A 21,159-nucleotide genomic window follows, 5' to 3' on the forward strand; every position below is an offset into this window, starting at 1 on the left:
GGAATATATAAGGTATCATAAAGTTTAATACATTTTCCAGTTTTCATAAGTAATTCTAAGGTTCCCACACCTTCGACAAATAGTTCTTGTCCATTCCCCATCTTAAGTGTTTTTTTGTTTCTTTCCAGCTTCCAGATTGTAAGGAATCCCTGGATTGAATTGGTCACATGAATCATAGAACCAGAGTCAAACCACCAAGTATTAGTTGGAACATTTAAATTAAAGGACTCAACTATCATATTTAGATGATTACCTTTCTTAGCCAGCCACTCCTTAAAGTTTGAGCACTCAGACTGCTTATGTCCTACCTTGCGGCAAAACTTGTTGTAGAACTTGCTAGTGGATTTGTTAGAGCTGGAGGGTGCACTTGCATCAGTTTTAGGGACCTTATTAGATTCCTTTTTATGGAATTTGCCCTTCCGCTTCTTTGATTCAGCAGCCATGAGGTAAGCAACATCTGGTTTCTCCAGCTTCAGGCGCTCTTCTTCTTGAACAGTCATAGCAATCAACTCACTCATGGACCATTTGTCCTTTTGAGTATTATAGTTGACTTTGAAGGCTTCAAACGCAGAAGGAAGAGAAGTCATAATGAAGTGGACTAGGAAACCTTCACTGATCTCCATGGCTAATCCCTTAAGTTTACGGGTCATGTCACTCATCAAGATGTGCTCGCGAATGCCGGTGCGCCCGTCATATTTTGTAGCCACCAACTTCAAGATAAGAGTACTAGCATGCGCTTTAGAGGTTCCTTAAAATTGTTCCTCCACATAAGCTAGATAAGCCTTAGCGTTAGGTGAATCAGGAATGTCTCCTTTGATGATTGGGCTGATGGAATTCTTGATAAGCATAAGACACATCTTGTTACTCCTTTGCCATTTCTCATAAGCCATCTTATCTTCAGGAGTGCTCTTATCAGTGAGGGCAAGAGGAGCAGCTTCAATTAGTGCATGATCAAAATCCAGCATCCCAAGAGTCAGCATCAAGGAATCTTTCCAAGAAGAATGATTTTCACCAGTCAAGGTCTCAATTCCCATATTAGGGGTTGGTTAGACGACGAATTAAGATACTTAGGCTAAGGAAAAAGTTAGGGTGACATAGGGAAACTTAGATCTAAAGCAGGCATAAGTAAGAACCATTATGATAATGAAGTTGTGATAAAATCTATTATAACATCAAAATAATATACTAGATTAGGTTCTACTTTAAACAATCAGCTTTCACTTTGGTTAATTACCAATTATTTAAGCATTATGAACAATTATAAGTAAAGTATGTGCAATAAGAATGTGACACGTCATCTTTGGACAGAAGTAAACATTTAAGCTTATGCACATATTAAGTTTGCAAAACACAAGTGCAACAAACATCGTTGGACATAATAGAAATAATTGTGTTTTTGGGCAAATGTCATGTGAATATTTAATAATTAAGTGTACTCACAAGTAAGTGAAGGTGCTTAATTAGACTCAAATAATAAGACATAACCCATCATCGTTGGACTGAAGGGAGACTCCTGTTATTAAGTTTAAGCAAAAATTTTAATTTTAATTTTGTCAAACTTAATATTTTTTTTAAACATAATTACGATATCATGAGATTTACCATATTTAATTCGATAAATAAAAGGAAACATGTAAATATATTACTCGTAAACCCGATAAGGTGAGTAGCGGAATATTAGGGATTTGATTTTAGATTTGGTCTTCAAAATTTTAATTAGATTGATATGTTTCCGAGTTTGACACGACTGTTATTTTCAAAAATAGTAATAATAATAATAATAATACTCGAAAATTAATAATACTCTTACAGTCTGTTCTTAGAATTCTGAATTCTTTATGAATAGATATAGTCTACTTATGTATTGGTTTTTGTTAACATATGAATTTTGGTCTAGTCTTCCCATATTTTTTTATTCTCTTTTTTTATTTTTATTTTAAATAATATTTATTTTTTAATATGATGACAAATGATTGTTGTTACTTGAGGTATCAACATAGCTCACATGTCAAGTTACGTGAAAGATTTTATTTAAAAATATATATAAAAATGTTTTAGTATTTATATATTTGTGAAAAGAAAATTGTAATTAAAGAAAATTTGGGGAGATTAATTTTTACAACCAATAAAAGAAAATCATAATTATATTTGATAGAATGTTTATAAAAAATAAAAAATTCATAATAATTATACATGAAATTTAATTCATAAACCCGTGTAACAAAAACTAACAATGATAAAAATAACTAATTAATCAATTAACATGACAAGCGTAATCAATTACGATGATAAACCTAATCAATTCAGTTTTTTTTATTAATTGATTATGGTGACATATGTGATTAACAAGTGCACCATGAAATCTGGTATCATTAATAAGAGAAAGTACACGAATGCAAGTAAATTTCACATTCTAACCTAATATTTTCAATCAAATAACAAAAACTAAATCTATAAACTGATTTAATTATAAAACAAAAAATGTTACACATCAGTTTCTAAAATATTAGGTTAAGTATGCTCATAATCAATCCTAGACACACATACATATCAATTTTATACATTTGAGTTAATTGATCATAAATCAAGAATAGTGTTATGATACATAAGAATTTTCTTTATTTTATTACCCCATGATATTTTAATATATATTATTTAAATAGTTACTAAAATAAAATTTTCATCTTAATCATATAATTATAGATTTTTTTACTCAATATACTTACCCGAATCAAATAGCATATATTAATATACCATTGAGATATATATGATTTTGTACAATTTTTATTAAAAGAGTAAAAAAAAAGTATTTATTATTATTATTATTATTATTATTATTTATAATATATTTATTTATTATAGTTATAATTAAAAAAAAAAATCTGCAATAAAAATAAGAAAAACTGTCTCTTGTTTGCTCTTTCATTTATGTGTTTTTCCACGTGGTTTTAACATTAAATAGAACAATACCTAATTATTTTTCAATTTAATTGAAACAAAAAGCCTTGATTATTTTCAAGATTTTTTTTTCTTTCTGTTATTGGCAAACAATATCAACCAGAATAAGTCAGACTTCACACCATTAAACATCATATTTTAAATCAATTTAATTCATACTAAATATTAGATTGGAAATAATGTTATATGAAAATTAAACTTTCTTAATTTATAATTTTATATGATATTATTTACATCAAATTTTATTAAATTGGATAACAATACTAAACTATTTATATTCTAGTATATTTTAAAACATATATTATGTTGATTTTGATTTTATAAAAGAATACATAAACTTTTTTTGGATTAATATAAAATTTTATAAGTATGATTTACATGATAAAAGTTTTCAATAGTGAATTTAAAAAAAAAGTGATTTAATAAAAAACGTTAAACAATATAATTTGTCCTCGTGTAATTTGATTTTTTAATTATATAATTATATAATTCTATTTCTTTCAGATTGTACATGTCTTACTTGTGGTGCTCCAATAACATTTACATATAAATAATGAACAATGATACATTTATAATCATTTTTTTCTATACCTATCTTATAATTTTTAATATTATTATTTTAATTGTTTTTTATTATTTAATAAAAAATTATAATTTGATAAATTAGGAAGCTATATAGATGTGATATTTTTTAAAAATATATATAATAAAACAAAAATTATAATTAAATAATATTAAAAATGATGGTATTGAGAGTTGTAGGATAAATAGAAAAAAAAGAGTAAATTGTGAATATATCATAGTTTTTATTTAATTAAAAATTTACTATTTATTATATTTTTTTATTAAAACTATCAGATCATAAGTTATATACAATTTCCTAAGTTATCAAAGTATAATTTTTCATAAATCATTCCCAACTTTATAAAATTCTTGTAAGTATCAATATAATTTATAGAAGAAGAAAAAAGGGCTTACCTCCTAAACAACTACGAATGAATCTAAATAAAGATTTGAATCTTCATAAAAAAAATATAAACTAAAATAAAATATAAACCAATTATGTAATTTCTCCTATTAAATACTTAAAGTTATTTTCTTCAAATTATTCAAGAGTCATTCTTATTCAATAGAATCTAAAAATTTATTTTTATAGATTTCTTTTTTAATCATTTAAAAGGATAACACTAGAAAAATTCCATGTAAATGAATTATGATTATTTATTATATAATTCTTATGTATACTTCATTTTCTAATAATTTAAAAAAGAAATTGTAATGATTATGTAACTATTAATTATTTTAATACAAAATCTTCTTTTATACAATTACTATATTCTTCTGTTTATTTCAATAATAATTTATGTTAAGTAAGGGCTACTTCTTCCTTCCTGCACCTCCATACCTTCTTGTGCCACCCCCATATATTTTTTATATTCCAAAAATACCCTTTATTAATATTCCGGATTACATAATCTGAAAATCTTTTTCTAGATCCATAATTAGCTTCTGGATTATGTAATCCAGAAGCCTTTTGTGATTAGCTTCTGGATTACATAATCCAGAAGTCTTTTCTATACATAAAATTAGCTTCTGGATTATGTAATCCAGAAGTCTTTTTTTCAGAGGAGTGATTAGCTTCCGGATTACATAATCCGGAAATCAATTTCATATTTAGAAAAGACTTCCAGATTATATAATCCAAAAGCTAATAACACATCTGAAAAAAAAGGCTTCGGATTACATAATTCGAAAGCTAATCTTATGTATAGAAAAGACTTTCGGATTATGTAATCCGGCAGCTAATCACAAAAGACTTAATCCGAAAGTTAATTCTGAATCTAAAAAAAGACTTCCGGATTATGTAATCCAGAATATTGAAAAGGATATTTTTGGAATACGAAAAATTTATGGGGTGGCACAAGAAGGTATGGAGGTGCAGGAAGAAGCAGTCCTCCATACGTTCTTCTACAACATTCACAAATTTTTATTTTTATTTAAAAGTTAAAGGGTAGTTTATATTTTGGATTATATAATTTAGAATTCTTTTTCCACATTCATAATTTGCTTTTGAATTATGTTTGTTTTGAATTATATAATGTGAAATTCTTTTTCAATTTCGTTCTTGAGCTACCTTCACAAATTTGTTATTCCAAAAATATTTTTCTGAAAAAAAAAATTAAAGTATAGTTTATATTTTGGATTACATAATTTATAAATCTTTTTTCATATTAGTAATTAACTTATGAATTATGTAATCTGAAAGTCTGTTTTAGAATTCGTAATTAGCTTTCGGATTACTAGTATTTTATAAATATGAGATTAACTTTTAGATTATGTACCGGAATATATTTGAATTACATAATCCATGAGTTACTCTCAAATAAAAAAAGACTGTTAGATTATGTAATCTGAAATACTATTTTTTTTAAAAATATATTATGGATTACATAATTTGGAAGCTATTTCTGAATCTGAGATTAGCTTCCGAATTATGTAATTTTAAAATATTTTTTAAAAAAAATCTTTCATATTCTATAAATACTTCTAAATTTGAAAATTATCTTATAGATTATGTAATCCAGAATATAAAAGATGTGAAATTTTAAAGGTTAATTTATTTTTTACAAAAGAAAAAAAAGGTAGTTTCATATTTAGTATGGGTGATGGGGGAGGTGCAGGAAGAAACAGTCCTTAATAACCTTCTTCCAGGTTCTTTTACCAATTATACTCAAGTAATAACAAAGGGGAAAACTAAAAACCAAGACGCTATCAGGTTACTGTTGCAACACGAAAATGGGAATCTCTTGTTTTTTTTTAGTTTATAATTACATAATTTCTACCAGTTTTAAGCCTGATGTTATGTTTATTTTTGTGTACTTTTATCCTCCCAAATTATGAGAAAAAATCATAAAAATTAGTGAAAGTTGATAAAAAAAATAATCATAATATATTTTCATAATAAAAAACTATTAAACTGTCTTGTTACATAGGTATTCCTAAGTCCTCTCGTTATGAGGCAAATAAATATCATGCAAAACATTGATGGACACACATTAAAAAAATTAAACAAGACATGAGAATAACTTAAAGCATCATATGATACAAGATATATACCTTATACTCTAATATTATGTTGGCAACTAACTTAAATAAAGTATCTAGAGAGCAACTCTGACATCTTCAACTAGCTTTTGAATTTGAATTAGATTCTAAACCAAATTCTAAGAAGATTTTCATAGATTACCTTTATAATTGTTATTGGACCTATTATATATTGTTGTTTGATTTAATGATCGATACATATAAAATTTTACTAAGGTTAGATTTTGAAAGTTTAATTCTCAACGTGAAAGTATTAGAAATCTTGTATAAACTATTAATATATTATTTATATTATATTATAGTAAATTATATTATATTATGGTGAATTATATATTATATTATGGTGAATTATATATTATATTATGTTATTCTGAATTATAGTAGTATAGTTATACGCTAAAATGTTCAGCAAGGTCATAAACATTAATATGATAATATTTTTTTTTATTTTTAAATGAATCAAAGAAAAAAAATGGATTAATTTGTTTTCTAATAAAAAATCTATCAAAACATTTGTATATTTAACTTACCATGATAAGATTTTAACTCAACCAAAAGGGTTCTTTTATCCAAACCAACCAACCTTTGAATTCTCAATTTAACGGACTAGTTATGCATGTGATTGAATCATGTAACTCAATCTATTATACCAAGTTAAATGGGTTTACTTTCTTATCAAATTTAATCCATTTTCTCATGTTAGTCTTTGAAAAATATAAATTATTGCATAATCTCCTTATACGTGTCTTTTAGTTCTTGGTTTGTTTGAATATTCATAATTTTTCTTTTATAAAGAGAATTCTATTGGATATCTATAGAAGAATACTCAATATTTTCATTAGAGCAGTTTACTTAATTCCTGAGTTGATGAAGAAGTCTGTTGATTTGGAATCACAGGATGGGTAGATGTAACAGATGAGTAATTGATTTCTCAATTATGGTACTCTATTTCTTTTTATTGGTCTGTAATAATTTAGTGATGAATCGCCAATTTTAAATTTTATCTTTCAAGTAGGATTTTGTTATCTTCTTCTTTTTTCTCTCAAAAATGGAAATTTAGGGAAGATCCTTTGTTTCTTGATTTTTTATTTTTCTTAACTTTTCGATTTTTGAGTTTTCCGCAAGAATGTCTACAATTATATTCTGACACTCAAATAAATTCTTGGTTTGAGTAAATATGTTAGTTCAAGATTAGGATTACCTTTGCCCTCATCGATATTCTTTTATTTATAATAGTTGTGTTAGATCTTTGACGGTACGAATGATTAGGTTGGGCCTAATGGATTCCAATTCTCTTTTAATAATGATTTGTGGGTGTTTACTATAAAGTATTCGTTAATGACGTTGTAAATTTTATATGTTGTTTGGGAGGTTGTCTGTGATTTATTGAGATGTCGAATAGTTCTTAGTACTTAAGTAACATTGACACTTGGTAATACATTATGAGTCTTCTTCATCTCAGTACTCGGTAATACACTATGGGACTTCTTCATCTCAGTACTCGGTAATACATTATGGGACTTCTTCATCTCAATATTCAATAGTATGAGATGTCAGATAGAGAATATTCGACAATACATTATCGAATCTTGTCATCTCGATATTCAGTAATATAAAATGTTAGATAAATTTCAATCAGATACTCGACAGTTTATTATGGGATTTTGTCATCTCTCTATTCAGTATTACAACAATCGAATTTAGAAATGATTTATATGACTATTTTCATGTGAAGGATTATCAAGAATGAGAGATATCATGAATTTTCTTTTTTATCAGTATCATAATCATCAGTATTAAGTTCAGATAACAAGCATTAAGGCTTTATTTTAAAACTAAAGCCAAGGACTGGCTCAGGACAATAATATATTTCCGTTCACTTCGACTATAAGCACCCAAAGAAACACAATACGCTATCAGTTTTGGTAGACATTTTTTAAGGCTCAAAGTCATGTGTATATTGTGTGGGGAACAACATAAGACACCATACTTAACAACACAAGAATGTCAAGTCACCGTCATACCAGTCCCAATTGTAAAATATGGAATTAGGAAAGGGTAATTACATTTCTCATAACTAATATTCAGCTTAGAAGATCTGTTCTACCTGCTGCTTACACCTAATGTTGAACCGAGATAAGTGGTTGAGTGAGATGTCCATTCTGCATTTACTAGATCAAAGCCAGAAGTACACCATTGCCTGTTCATATAATTTTTTCAAAGGTGAAGAAGAACACAAATAATTCAAGAACAAAAGCTTGCCCTAAATTATCCCACCCTCGCACCATCAAATGCAAATCATTATCAACTAGCCTCTCAGTATGAGAGAATCAAAGAAAGGAGACATTATGCAGGTAACTGAAAGTTCTCTTTTCTCAAAGGAAAAGGCAAAAGCATTAGATTATACATTACCTCTTGAAGAGGATCCAAAGGAGTATCCCTCTTAAGTGGGGGTTTTGGGGTTTTCGCTCTTCTCATCTCTGATTCCATTGATTTGAGTCGAGTGTGTATATCTTTCAACAACCTCAAATGCTCTTCCCCATTCACTTCATTCATAACCTCTCTCATAGACTCTTTCATTGCATTGAGTGTCACACTCTCAAACTGATCAATTCTCTGATTCAACTTTTGAAACTCTTCTTGAGCATTGCAATCCACATCCACTCCTTCTTTTTTCTGCCAAACAAGGGGCTTCATGTCTTTTGGACTGGGTATTTTGGTCTCAAGATTTGCACTGAGCATGCTCTTTAGCTTGTCCATACCAAATTTAACATTCGATCCAATGATTTCCTCAGACACCAAGTCTGGCTTTGTTAACCTGTTATCTGTATCTGAAATCCATTTCTCAAGTCTTCTTTTCCCAGGTTCACTTGTTTGTGGAACTTCAAACACATCATGGACATTACCCGAGCACGAGGGAATAGCCACAGCCTCTCTATCCTGTGTTTGGTTTTCTGTACCTGAACAACTAGTGCGTGCTACTGTATCTGTTTGGTCAGAGGTTAACTTATTGCTTGCCTGTGAAAATATTGAACACGATCTCCCTCTTCTGCTCCTCAATGTGGTGCATTGTTCTCCTCCTGACTCTTTACAATCTGAAATCACTTTCACTTTTTCATCTAACCTCACGATCTGGTTCCAGTATGCATCAAGACTTCCATGTGCATAGTCTTCTGATTTTCTTGGCAAATCCAAGCTTGGAGAAGTGGCTTCTTGGTCATCAGTCTCCAATGTTCTAGTAACCATATCTGGAACTGGAACAGGACTAGGTGATCTTTCTCTTTTCCGAGCAGATTTCAAGTTATTCTTAAACGGAATAGGGGGCAATGAAGTTAGCCTTCTTACCGTGCTACTACTAGCTCTATCATTTTCTCCTTGATCATTTGATGCACTTCTACTTAACAACAGGTCTTCAGTGAATTCAAGATCACTGGCATTGAAATCAGACCCCAAGGTGAGAAGTTTGTTTCTATAAGCCAAGATCTGAAACTCAAGAGAAGCAATTTCCATTTCCTTCTGATACATAAGCTCTTCAAATACTTCAAGAGTGGACTCAGCATGATCTATCTTCTCCTCCGCCATTCTCTTGTAGTGACTCGCCTCCATCTTCACCGCAGCCTTCTCTCCTTGCAACCGCAGTATCATGTCCATGGCTTCACTGGCTGCAGTTGCAGAGGCTTCTCTTTCCTTATCCAACTCTGCATACAGCTTCTGCAGAAGTTGCTGCTGGGCACGAAGTGTGTCCTTCATGACTGTTATATCACTCTCAGCCATGCTGTTTTCTACCATGTGATGCTTAAATGTTGACGCAATCAGCAATCACTTATTCCTAAACACATAAGGTAGCAATTTCAATTTCACGGCAAACACAGTACGAGAAAGCAATACTTGGATAGAATATAATTATATTTCTCTCCTAAGTCATCAATTTCATAATTAAATTAACATAATGGCTCTAAGGTACGCGAGCATGGCAAAATATTATAAACACATAACCTAAAATGAAAATCAACCGATATTTACCCTCATGCAGCACAACACAACATTGATCAGAAAGCACAACAAGGTTATACATCTGACGATGACGATCACAACAAATTGAGGCATATTAATTCCATCTAAAACTAGGCAAAGTAGAAAATCTTAACAATAGTAGCTTTTCAATATCTTCTTTCCACAAAAATTCGTAAGAAAGCGAGGTTTACACAACGGTCAAAAAATCACCACCACGCTTTTCTAACATATTTATATATTCCGAAACCAAAATTTACCTAACAATTTTATTTATTTATTTCCAAACCCTATGTTTATTGCATCAAGATTGAAAATGAAAGGTTAAAGGTTCATTCATTACAGGAGCAAGAAAAAGAAAAGAATGAAACCTGTGTGTCTTGGGGGTTCTTTCAGTATTGCAGAGAGAGGAGGAACCCTAAGGTGATGATATGGTGGGGAAAAAAACAGAGAGTGAGTTTCGTTATGACGTACAGTTACATTACAGACAAAATCGAGGTTCGTTAACGTTTTTGTCTTGACATCATTATGATGTTCCATTGCATTGCATCGTCTCCTCGTAGGTCCCTTCTGTTTTCTTGTTTTCTTGTTTTCTTTTCTTAGGTAGTCCCTTCTTTTCGATTCTTTCTTTCTTTATTTTCTGTTTGGTGTTTTAAAAAGTCGTTTCTTCATGCTTTCCAACGGCTAAAATGAACCACAACCACCACCACCTTATGATCATCATTTATAAAAGCCTACCGCATTATCAAATGCGCTTCCTACTTGCCTCCTCGTGCATCAAACAAAATCATTTCTTTTTATTTTAGGACTTAAATTTAATATACTGTTTAAACAAAAACTAATTAACTCATTATTACATTAAATTGGACTTTTATTTGAAATTATAAGCAATGTCATCATGATAAATTGCTCTTTTTCTCTAAAGATGGAGGAACTCTTTTCAACGCGTGATAAAAATACTTATATTACCTTTATTTAAAGTTAAATTTTCTAAAATGTTAATTTTTCAGTACGTTAATTTTATAAGTATCAATTTTTTTAGTTAGGATAAATAAATATCTTACCAATTTTTTTGTCCATTATATTTCTGTATGTTCGTTGTATAGATATCAATGTATACTTGTATTTTATTTTTTTTCTGGTCAGGACATATTACCAATATATTTGTTCCATTACATTTCACAAATAACTACATATAGTTTATCATTTTTTCAGTCCATTATATTGAGAGAAGTATTATTTACTCTCAGACCCCTCAAACCCAAATAACCGATGAGTGATGATGGAAAAAAGAGCTTATTGTGAACAGTAATCGGAGTCTTCTGTTGTTTTACACGGATCATATATATATTTCTTTTAAATAATTTCACATTTTTTTATTAAGCGAAGTTATAATAAGAAATAATTTGATATTATTACTTATTTGACTAAAAATATATTAAGCAAAAAACAACGATGTCCCGTAAAGAAGGAAAAAGGGATTTTTGTCAATATTGAAGGACAACTTGTTCACCAAAAAGAATATAATATAATAATAATAATAAAAAGAAAAGGTAAAGTAAGCGGTGGAGGAGACTAAAGCAGAACAAATAATAATAATAATAATAATATAATAAAATAATAAAACGAGAATGAACAGTAGTAAACAGTTGCCAAAATTTAGATGTATTGGATATACATCTATACTATATACTAAAAAAAGTTATTCACTGTATTTCTTAGGTAATTGTCGTGGATGGGTATTTTTCTCTTTACATAATTTTAAATTATTATAGTATCACTTTAGTAATTACTTCTATTGCACTTTGTCGTGTAATTTGATAACAAAATTTCAACCAACGATTTTTATATATACCAGACAGACAAAAACCTGCTTCGAATATTTTTCCTTCTTAATTAAAAAGGAAACAAGAGTTATACATTCGTAAATCAAAAGCTAATTTTTTAATGCATTTACTCTTTATTTAATTTTTAAAATTTATACATACTAAAAATACTTTGTTATTGTTTGGAATTCATTAAGTGCACAACAAAAATAACTACCCTGTTAATATTGCAAAGCTATGGAAAATTAAAGCTATTGAAAAATTATGTAGCTTTAACAATGTTCTTATTTTATCGAGTTCTGGAAGTGAAAACGAACTATGTTGTAATTATGACATTACTTAAAATAAAGACTTGCACAGTTAAATTTATTCCGTGTTTTCTTTTTATGTGTTTTGAGAATATTTTGGGCAAATGCAATATTTTTTATTTGAATTAATGAAAACATATGCCGTTTTGTATTTACATTTAATATATATATATAATTTTAGAAATGAATAATTAAAAAAATAATACAAATTTTAAAAATATATATACATGTATGATTTTATAAAATTAATATTAAAAAAATTAGGTAACAGATATTTTCTTAAAATTATTTAGTTATTTTTAAAAAAAAGTTATTTGCTTATTTATTTTATTTAGTATAAGTTAAAATTGTCTAATTAAAAGATGATATCAAAATAAGTTTTCAAATAATATTTTCTTTTATATAAAATAAACATAATTTTTTTTTATTTTACTTTTATTTGGATAGGTGATCAGATCGAGATATCTCAGATCAGATCTAGATATGTATAATCTCTAAAATGTAGGATACATGGATATAAATTTATATATTATACAATTATAAATTATATAAATTGACAATAAAGATTTATGTGTACAAAAATAAATATATTTTTCATTGTTGGTTCAAAAAGATTTGTTCTTTATTCTTATAATCATAATAAAATTTATACAATAAATTTAAATGTTCATAAAATTAATGTATTTCTCCTTTTTAAAATTGTGTTAGAATTGTCAGAAATCCAATAAATATTTTTTGAATTTAATACTTCATCGATATGTTTTCTACACGTATTCGATACTCAACATGATACGCGAGGTGAGTAGGTGAGGGTCAAAGTTTCATAAGCTAAAAAATAGAAACCTTTCAAATATCCTACCGTTAAAAAGAAATAGAAATAGAAAATAAGTTATAAATAAGTGGGGTGGGTACTTGCAAATGTAATATAACGTATAAATAAAGACATGAACTTATTTAAAAAACCTAAGTCTTTCGTAACAAAATAGAATTTCCGAACACTAAAACTTCATAGAGAAACGCAATTCTGATTCCTGAAAGCATTTGTTAAAAATTATATCATCCATAATTTTGTTTCGCAGTAGTTAAACACTAAATAAATAATCTATTACCCATCAAGAGAAAGAACTAAATACCAGAACCAAGAATCTCCGTTATCAAACTCAGAAAGAACGCATGATAGGTAGCTTCTTTTTTTTGTATATTATACTCTAAGGCAATAGTGCTATCCTCACTCTAATCCACCGGAATCTCTACTTCCATCTTCAAACCCGAATTGCCAAGAATCTATCAGCAAAAGGGATGATGGTCAAGAATTTTCATATGAAAGAAGGCACGCTAACAAATATCGAACTAAGAGCAGTTTTCAGTATGCACGGTGTAAACCAGCATGAGTATGAGGATGTATGACCCTCAAACAATCATGAGCTAGAATTCTGTTGTATGACCCTCAGACAGTCATGAGCATGAAAATGCAATATCCAGTGACCAAGAGACAAGCACGAGTTTTATGCTAATTGTAACCTATGAACCAAAAGAAGATACTAAGTTGGTTTAACATATTGGCAGGTTAAAGTAAGAGACCTTTACCACTACAAGCTAATATATATGTATCATATGGACAACTGTGCCTTCTAATTTACAGGATAAATCAATAAAATAGAACTCTCATTTGACATTATCAGTTCATCATTGCATTGCTACTTAATTTCCTTCTTTAAATCTTTGTTCAGGCCCTAACAAGCGTTAAAATCATATTAAGGTGAAGGCTTTCCATATGTTTGAAGTTAATGGTAAGATCACAATAGATATGAAGGAGAAACAACAAAAATAATAAAAGACTCGGTGCTTAGTGTGTAGCCTATTAAACGATTGTATAAATTAAACTTAAGATTTCTAGTGAAGCAAGTCATGCTAATATCAGTACCTTCACGAAGTCAGACAAGACTAATGAAGAATCCTTTGCATAGCCAGCTTCCTCAAGGACCTGTGTAAGAACTTCCTGTATGTACAAAGGAAAGAGAATACATTATGCTGTTATAAGCAGATCACATCATCCTTTTATATATTTGGCAACTGAGATATTACAGGACATACATGGAAGATACACTTCATATAAAATACTTTTCTTGGTTAATAAATGATTGTGCTTCTATGTTTTTCATAAAAGAAATATAAAGATGTTTTTCACCTGGTAACATATACACGGATACAACTTGAAAGCTAAGAAACGCTCTTATCTTAAAAGGATGAAAAGTGCAATTAGAACTACAAGTTGAGAGCCTTGTAAAAGATAACAAGCTTTCAAAGAAAGGTTTATCTCATCTCTTAGGCTACATATTGTCTTTTGCTTAGTTTGCAGCTTACGTGGCTCATACTCTTGTATACAAGGAATATTGTTATTGGCACTGCTAATTGCTTGAAACATCCAATTCCAAAACTTTATTTCAAAGGAACAAAGGTGAGAAGTAACCGGTAAAGTGTTTCCCCTCATATTACGTGGGCCAAAATAATTACTGAACACAAGCACTGGTTTGGTAGAAAACTAGGAAGGTGACCCGTGAAAGGTCAATACCGCTATGATCTGAGAAATGTTTTCACCACACATTAATAATACAAATAATTACCAAAGTATCATGTTTTGTTTTGATTTCCTATACAATCTTTAACACTGGAAAATAAAAGAGCAAATAGCATCTTTACGGATAGATTGTATAAAGACTTTTTGCAGTGTTATTTATATCACAAACGGCCATATATAATAATTTGGTGATTTTTATATTTAGAAGTTTTTTATTGTTTACAAGAATGGAAAACACACTGAAGAGTTTATAAGTCAATCAACACTCCCTAAAACTATTTTAAAAGTCATATCAATAAGAATTTGTAATTGATAACAGAGCACTTTCTATACTCAGTGGATAAAAACTAAATTCAACACAAAGTGAAAACAACTTTTTAATTATGTATAACCAACTTTTATCGAATAAAATAAACAATAAATTGTAATATAGTATATGAAGAGAAGAAAAGAAAAATTAAACAGCATGAAGCAGCAAAAGAAAGTAGTAATTATATAAAGTGACCTCTCTCTGTTGCTCAGAGATGAAGGATCCAGACAAATCCCTTAAAGCCCTGAGCATGTCATGGAAGGTCACTTTTCCATTGCAGTCGGTATCATACACCTTGAAAATGACTGCAAAAAGAATAAGCAAAATTAAAACAATGATTTGATCTATCCGTGTCTATGGTTGAAAATAGGGAAAATAAATTGATAATGTTGATAATATTATTTACATTGAATTTTGTGTTGGAGAGTGGCGCGGGGACTGAAGGCAGACAAGAAGGCAACGAATTCTTTGAAGTTCAATCCGTCCAGCATCCTCAACAAACTCTGCAATGTTATAAATGTTAACACCGCAATTGAATTGAATGGAAAAACTGAATCGAGAGAGAGAAACCTGAGAGAGAGGATTGACGGCGAATTCGGGAATGGAGAGGAACTCATCGGAGGAGATGAAACCGCAGTTGTTGCGATCGAGCTGACAGAAGCGTTGGTACAGAGAAACAATCTCCTGCTGCGTAACTACACACGCGGAAAATCAAAGACAAGTAAATGAAAATGAAATTAAAATTAAAATTGAAGGATTTGTAGTTAGTTAGTTAGTTAGTTAGTTACAAGCGTGTTTGCAATGTTGCTGAACCTCTTCGATGTCGTATTGGGTGAGCATGGAAGATGTGTTGCCCATGGCTTCTTGGGAAAGTGTGTGTATGTGAGAGAGAGAGAGAGAGAGAGAGGGAAGAAATGAGCACTGCATGATGATTTTCCAACTGCCCCAACTACTTTCTTCTGCTATGCATCAATGAATTTGAAAAGGTCTATTTTCGCCATGTGGAAGCCCAACACCTCCACACTGCACATTTTTCCCCTTTTTCTCCACTGTATCAAACTACATCTTTAATCACTTAAATCTTACCAGGTGTTTGTTAAGATCAATTTTTAGATTTTTCAGAATCGAATTTTTAATTTTATATTTGGTTTTATTTTTGTAATAATAATAGTGCCCTCTGAAAATAATTTTTAGTTATATTTTCCACACAATTTTTTTGTTAGAAATAAAATCTAACTTTTCTAAAATAAAATATATCATATTATTTTTACTATTCCGTGAAATAAATAACTAAGTTTGTTCATGTTACTCTTGGTTTAAACAAAGTTATACAAATATTTCTAAAAGTAATATGAACAACGAAATTTTCTAGTAACTTTAAATAATCATTAATTATGAACATTCATACTTTTATTCCCTACAATAAAAAAATCTTACAGTAGACACCCTCTGTCTAAAATTAAGTTACATTTCTTCAAATGCGTATATTATGGTATAAAATTATTGGTAGGTTAAAATCATGTTCTGGCCTATATATATGCCCCAATATTTGAAGCATATTAGTATTTAACTAAGTTTGTTAGAAATTGAGATGATTAAAGGAATGAGAAAAATTAAGTTATTTGAATTAAGATAAATAGGGTAAAAGATGAAAAAAAATGAAAGAAAAGTTTTCCAATGATAAATGTGATTGAAATTTTAATTATTTTAATTGATAACAAAAATAAAATTATAAATTTACTCATATTTATTTGTGTATTTCAGTTGTTTATAATTAAAATATTATTTTTTATATTGTTGAATAAATGATTTTGAAAAAATATAAATTATGTAACATTGTCAAAACATACAAAATTATCGGATATTTAATCTATTATGGTACAATACATAGTACCAATAGAAAGAAAAAAACATATTCATAATAATAGATAAAAATATATATCATTCAAAATTTTCCCTAAAGTTATTAATTTGATGTTAAGTAGAAGTAGTCAATTATTTTATTAATTTGAGATTGAGAGTGTGCTCTACCATCAAATTTAATGTATTCATTTGATAAAGTTGTAAAAAACAATTATTTAATATTAGCATATACTCACACCGATCATGACACTCGATATCTCAATTAAAAGATATGAACTATTAACTATCAATACATAAAGATTTCTTAAATAAAAATAATTTTTATTTAAATATTTATAATTATAAAAACTTTAATTAAAAATAATTTTTATATTAAGTTTAAATAATAATATTTTTATAATTAATATTATTATATAAATTTTTGTTATTATAATAATTATATGCATTTATTATTATTTTATTTTATTTATTAAATATTATATTATATAATCGATTATATATATAATTAATTATATGTTATAAACTTAACATATATAATCAATTATATATATATATATAATTATAAGTTAATATTATAAAAAATTTAATCGATTATAATCTTAACATATAATTAATTATATCTATATATATAATAAATAAATATTTAATTATTATATTTTAAAATTAATTTAATATTTAATCAGTTTTAAGTAAAATTATTATATTTAAAAAATATTATAAAATTTGATTCAATAATATAAATTATTTATTTTATATATTTATAAATAATTAATTTAATTAGAAAAAAAAATTGAAAAATATTAAATACAAACATAAATTAAAAAATAATTAATTATGTGTAAGAAATAATCGAATTATCTAATAAAAAATAGTGATATAATCGATCATGTAGTTACACTAATCGATTATATCAACTTATTTTGGTAAATTGAACAACACACTAATATACATACGAGAACAAATAAGATAATTTTAAATATGTCATCTAATTTTATTTTATTTTATAGTTGAAAAAGAATTCATCGTTATATATCTATTATATTTTGTTGCTCATAAATCATTAAAGTGTTTGATTTAAACAAAATCGATTCACTTTAATACATTGTTCTCTATTGTAAATGCAATATAAATTATCAAAAGTTAAAATCTTGATAATATTATTTAAACTATAAATAATTTATATTAGTACTATATTATTAAATAGACCACCCTTCTTCCACTCTAACCATTCCTCTCCCACCCTAATACAGTTTATGTCTAGAAAGATTTACTAATTATGCATTGTAGCTTCTTACATGAACAAAACAAGTGTCTATTATTTGAGACATTTTTGTGAATACAATTAATACCTATGTCAGGGAATTTTAATACCAAATAGAGGGATAAAAGTAGCAGGTTCTTACTCGCAGTTATATCTATGGTGGGGTATTTGGGTTGCGACCTTCTTCATCATTCATTTAACTCGTAGATTAAGCATCTTATATAAATTAAAGTTTCAATTATTTTAAACTCACACTTACAAAACAATAAATTTAAATTATTTATAAATATATTTCTATATTTAGATTTCGTATTTAACTTTAAAATAGTTATTATTTAGAAATATATAAAAGGAATTTCTTCCTTTTTTTTGGTATTGATATTGTACTTCTAAATATACCATTTAATCTATATAAAATAATTTTATTTTGTTCTCAACCACGGCCTTGTTCGATTTATTTTTTTATAGCTTTTAAGTTTTCTATTTTCTCAGTTGTTCTCTTTAACTAATAACTTAAATTTCTTTAATATTAAATTTCAATATTTTAAATAATATCTGAAATTTAAACAAAACAACATACAAATAAATAAAATTTAAAATATTAAATTTAAAATTTAAAACATATATTTATATGTAAAATAGTCAAAATTATTTCAGCTAGATGTGAAGTTGCATAGTGATACTTAACATGAAAAATTTTATAAAAAAAAAATAGTCAAAATTATTATATTAATTAAATTGTAACTAAATAATATCACAAAAATGCGGAGACTCATTAGCATATGTATTTTTGGTGGTTTACATAAATAAAGATATATAAAATTCGAAATATTAATTACTCGTTTGCTAAAATTTTAATTAAATAATCATTTTTTACTTTAAATAAATTAATAAATAATTTTTAAATATTATTTATATTATTAATTATTCTTAATTTTATATTTTTTAAATATTATTATATTCCGTTACATTAATATATTAATATTATATAGTTCAATTAAGGTGAAACAAAAATTTCCACACGCACACAAAAATCTTACAAATAACTTACATAATTAACTTCATCATATTTTTTATTTTTTTTTAGTATTTACACATTAATGACAATCTTTTATACAACACATTATGATACTGTAAATATGGTAGTGCAAATGGTACAGTGTTTTAAATACTACAATATATAAAATCAAGGTACAACTACAAAAATTCAGCGTAGTAAGGGAACACCGTTAAAGAATCCTTTCTAATCTGCCACTTTATTAAAATTTAAATGAAAATTTATTTTAAAAAATCTATAAGATATACCATTTATTAAATTAAGCAACATGATGTTTCAATCTTAATTCCTATGAGCATTAATAGTTATTTTATTTTATCAATTATTTTTTTAAAAATGACTAAATTTTAAAAATAAAAATATTGGAGTGTAAATTAAATTTCAACTTACTAATTTATATATATAATATTATTATTTTATTCAACGAATTAAATTATGAATTATTATATTTTTAAAATGTAATTATAATTATATTATTAATTTTATATAACAAAAATTTAAAATATTATTTTTAGAAAAAAATTAGAATTCAGTTTCTGCTTACCTGTTACAAAATTAGGTCGACTTTTGAATCTATTTGCTAAAGAATTATGTTTTTGTAAATTTTTTTGGAAAAGAAGATTCTGGTATTAAATAGTATTATAATACCAATACATTTCTCTTTGTTGAACGGAGAGGACAGAGGGGTATCTATTTTTCCGCGTTTGGATAAATTTTTACAGGAACATCTTTTTGTTTATATCCATTAACATGCAAAGAGAAACAAACGCAAAAAAGCAAGAAATACGAGATTGTTTTCTTCACTGTTAAGTTAGAAATACACGTTATAAACTTACATTTTATTTTTTATAATATTTTTTATTGACAATTATCACATACATGAACACGTTTAAATAAAGAATGTTAAATATGTTTTTTTTTTCTATACTATAATATAAAATTAGTTTTTGTTTTTTGTCCAAAATTTAAATCATTCAAGTGTTTGTAGTATGAAAGTAACTCAAATAGGTCATTTTGTATATAAATTTGGTTCAATTTGAGGTTCAACTTCATGAACCCATTGGAAGTAGTTGTAGTGAATATTAGTTTACAATCAAAACAATGAATCTTGAAAGAAAAAAAAAAAACTATCAATCTTTGAAAAACTAACAATCATTTTTCTTAGAGAATGATCTATTTCAATTATTTTCATACTATATGAATGGTCTAAAATTTGAATCAGGAATAAAAACTAATTTTGTGTTAAAAAAATATTTAACTCAATAAAAAATAAATAATCAATCACCATATTAACTAAATTATACATTATCATACAGATTAAGAAAATTATGTTTAGTATCTAAAAGAGTTTCTATTATTAATAAAATTTATAAACAATTTTATAAATTGATATTTAATTAGCTACTAAGATTTTAACTATTAATTACTTTAGATTTTAAAGTTGGTAGGTAAGACGTTAATAACTAATTAAATACCAATTTATAAATTAATTTATAAATTTTATTAATAATAGAAATTATTTTAGATAATAATATAAATCTCACACATTTTAAGGCAACAAAGAGAGCATACTTTCACACATTTCCACACAAAAAATCTCAAATATAAAATAAAATAAAATAACTTCTACTTCCAATCAGTCTCTGCATTCCATTTTTTGCTTTTTATTTTTATATGTATGTTACATTTTTATCTTTGTGAAAATTGAGTAAAAGAGGAAAATGTGATACACAAGCACAATCACGCCTGTATTTCTACTAGTATAAATAATAATTATTCATCTACCACCATTAAACACTCTTAAACTTCAATAAAATTTCGTTACAAATTTACTCCAAACATACCAAAATCCAAAGAACTTCCTCATTTTTTTCACACTTTT

At 27.0% G+C, this 21,159-nt stretch overlaps 2 protein-coding genes across 4 annotated transcripts; both read right to left on the bottom strand.

The window, feature by feature from the left end:
• Positions 1–7,968: 7,968 nt before the first annotated feature.
• Positions 7,969–10,787, bottom strand: LOC137807420 (zein-binding protein (Protein of unknown function, DUF593)). Of its 3 annotated transcripts, XM_090300830.1 has the most exons (4): positions 10,446–10,539; positions 9,409–9,892; positions 8,476–9,317; positions 7,969–8,263 (listed from the first exon to the last, which is right to left on the bottom strand). In XM_090300830.1, the coding sequence occupies exons 3-4, from the start codon at positions 9,307–9,309 to the stop codon at positions 8,240–8,242; spliced, it is 858 nt and encodes a 285-aa protein (XP_090156956.1). In that variant the 5' UTR covers positions 9,310–9,317; positions 9,409–9,892; positions 10,446–10,539; the 3' UTR covers positions 7,969–8,239. The 3 variants fall into 3 exon arrangements, with proteins under 3 accessions (XP_090156956.1, XP_068464157.1, XP_090156955.1); XM_068608056.2 differs by having other exon boundaries at positions 8,476–9,892; positions 10,446–10,787; XM_090300829.1 differs by lacking the exon at positions 10,446–10,539 and adding an exon at positions 10,087–10,277 and having other exon boundaries at positions 8,476–9,892.
• A 2,426-nt stretch (positions 10,788–13,213) lies between these two features.
• Positions 13,214–16,169, bottom strand: LOC137807421 (uncharacterized). Its single transcript, XM_068608057.1, has 6 exons — positions 15,885–16,169; positions 15,667–15,791; positions 15,503–15,599; positions 15,292–15,401; positions 14,133–14,207; positions 13,214–13,492 (listed from the first exon to the last, which is right to left on the bottom strand). The coding sequence occupies exons 1-6, from the start codon at positions 16,021–16,023 to the stop codon at positions 13,442–13,444; spliced, it is 597 nt and encodes a 198-aa protein (XP_068464158.1). The 5' UTR covers positions 16,024–16,169; the 3' UTR covers positions 13,214–13,441.
• Between the last annotated feature and the right edge of the window lie 4,990 nt (positions 16,170–21,159).

This window comes from Phaseolus vulgaris, chromosome 3, assembly GCF_051622355.1.
Source record: "Phaseolus vulgaris cultivar YP4 chromosome 3, ASM5162235v1, whole genome shotgun sequence".
Taxonomy (NCBI): Eukaryota; Viridiplantae; Streptophyta; class Magnoliopsida; order Fabales; family Fabaceae; genus Phaseolus; species Phaseolus vulgaris.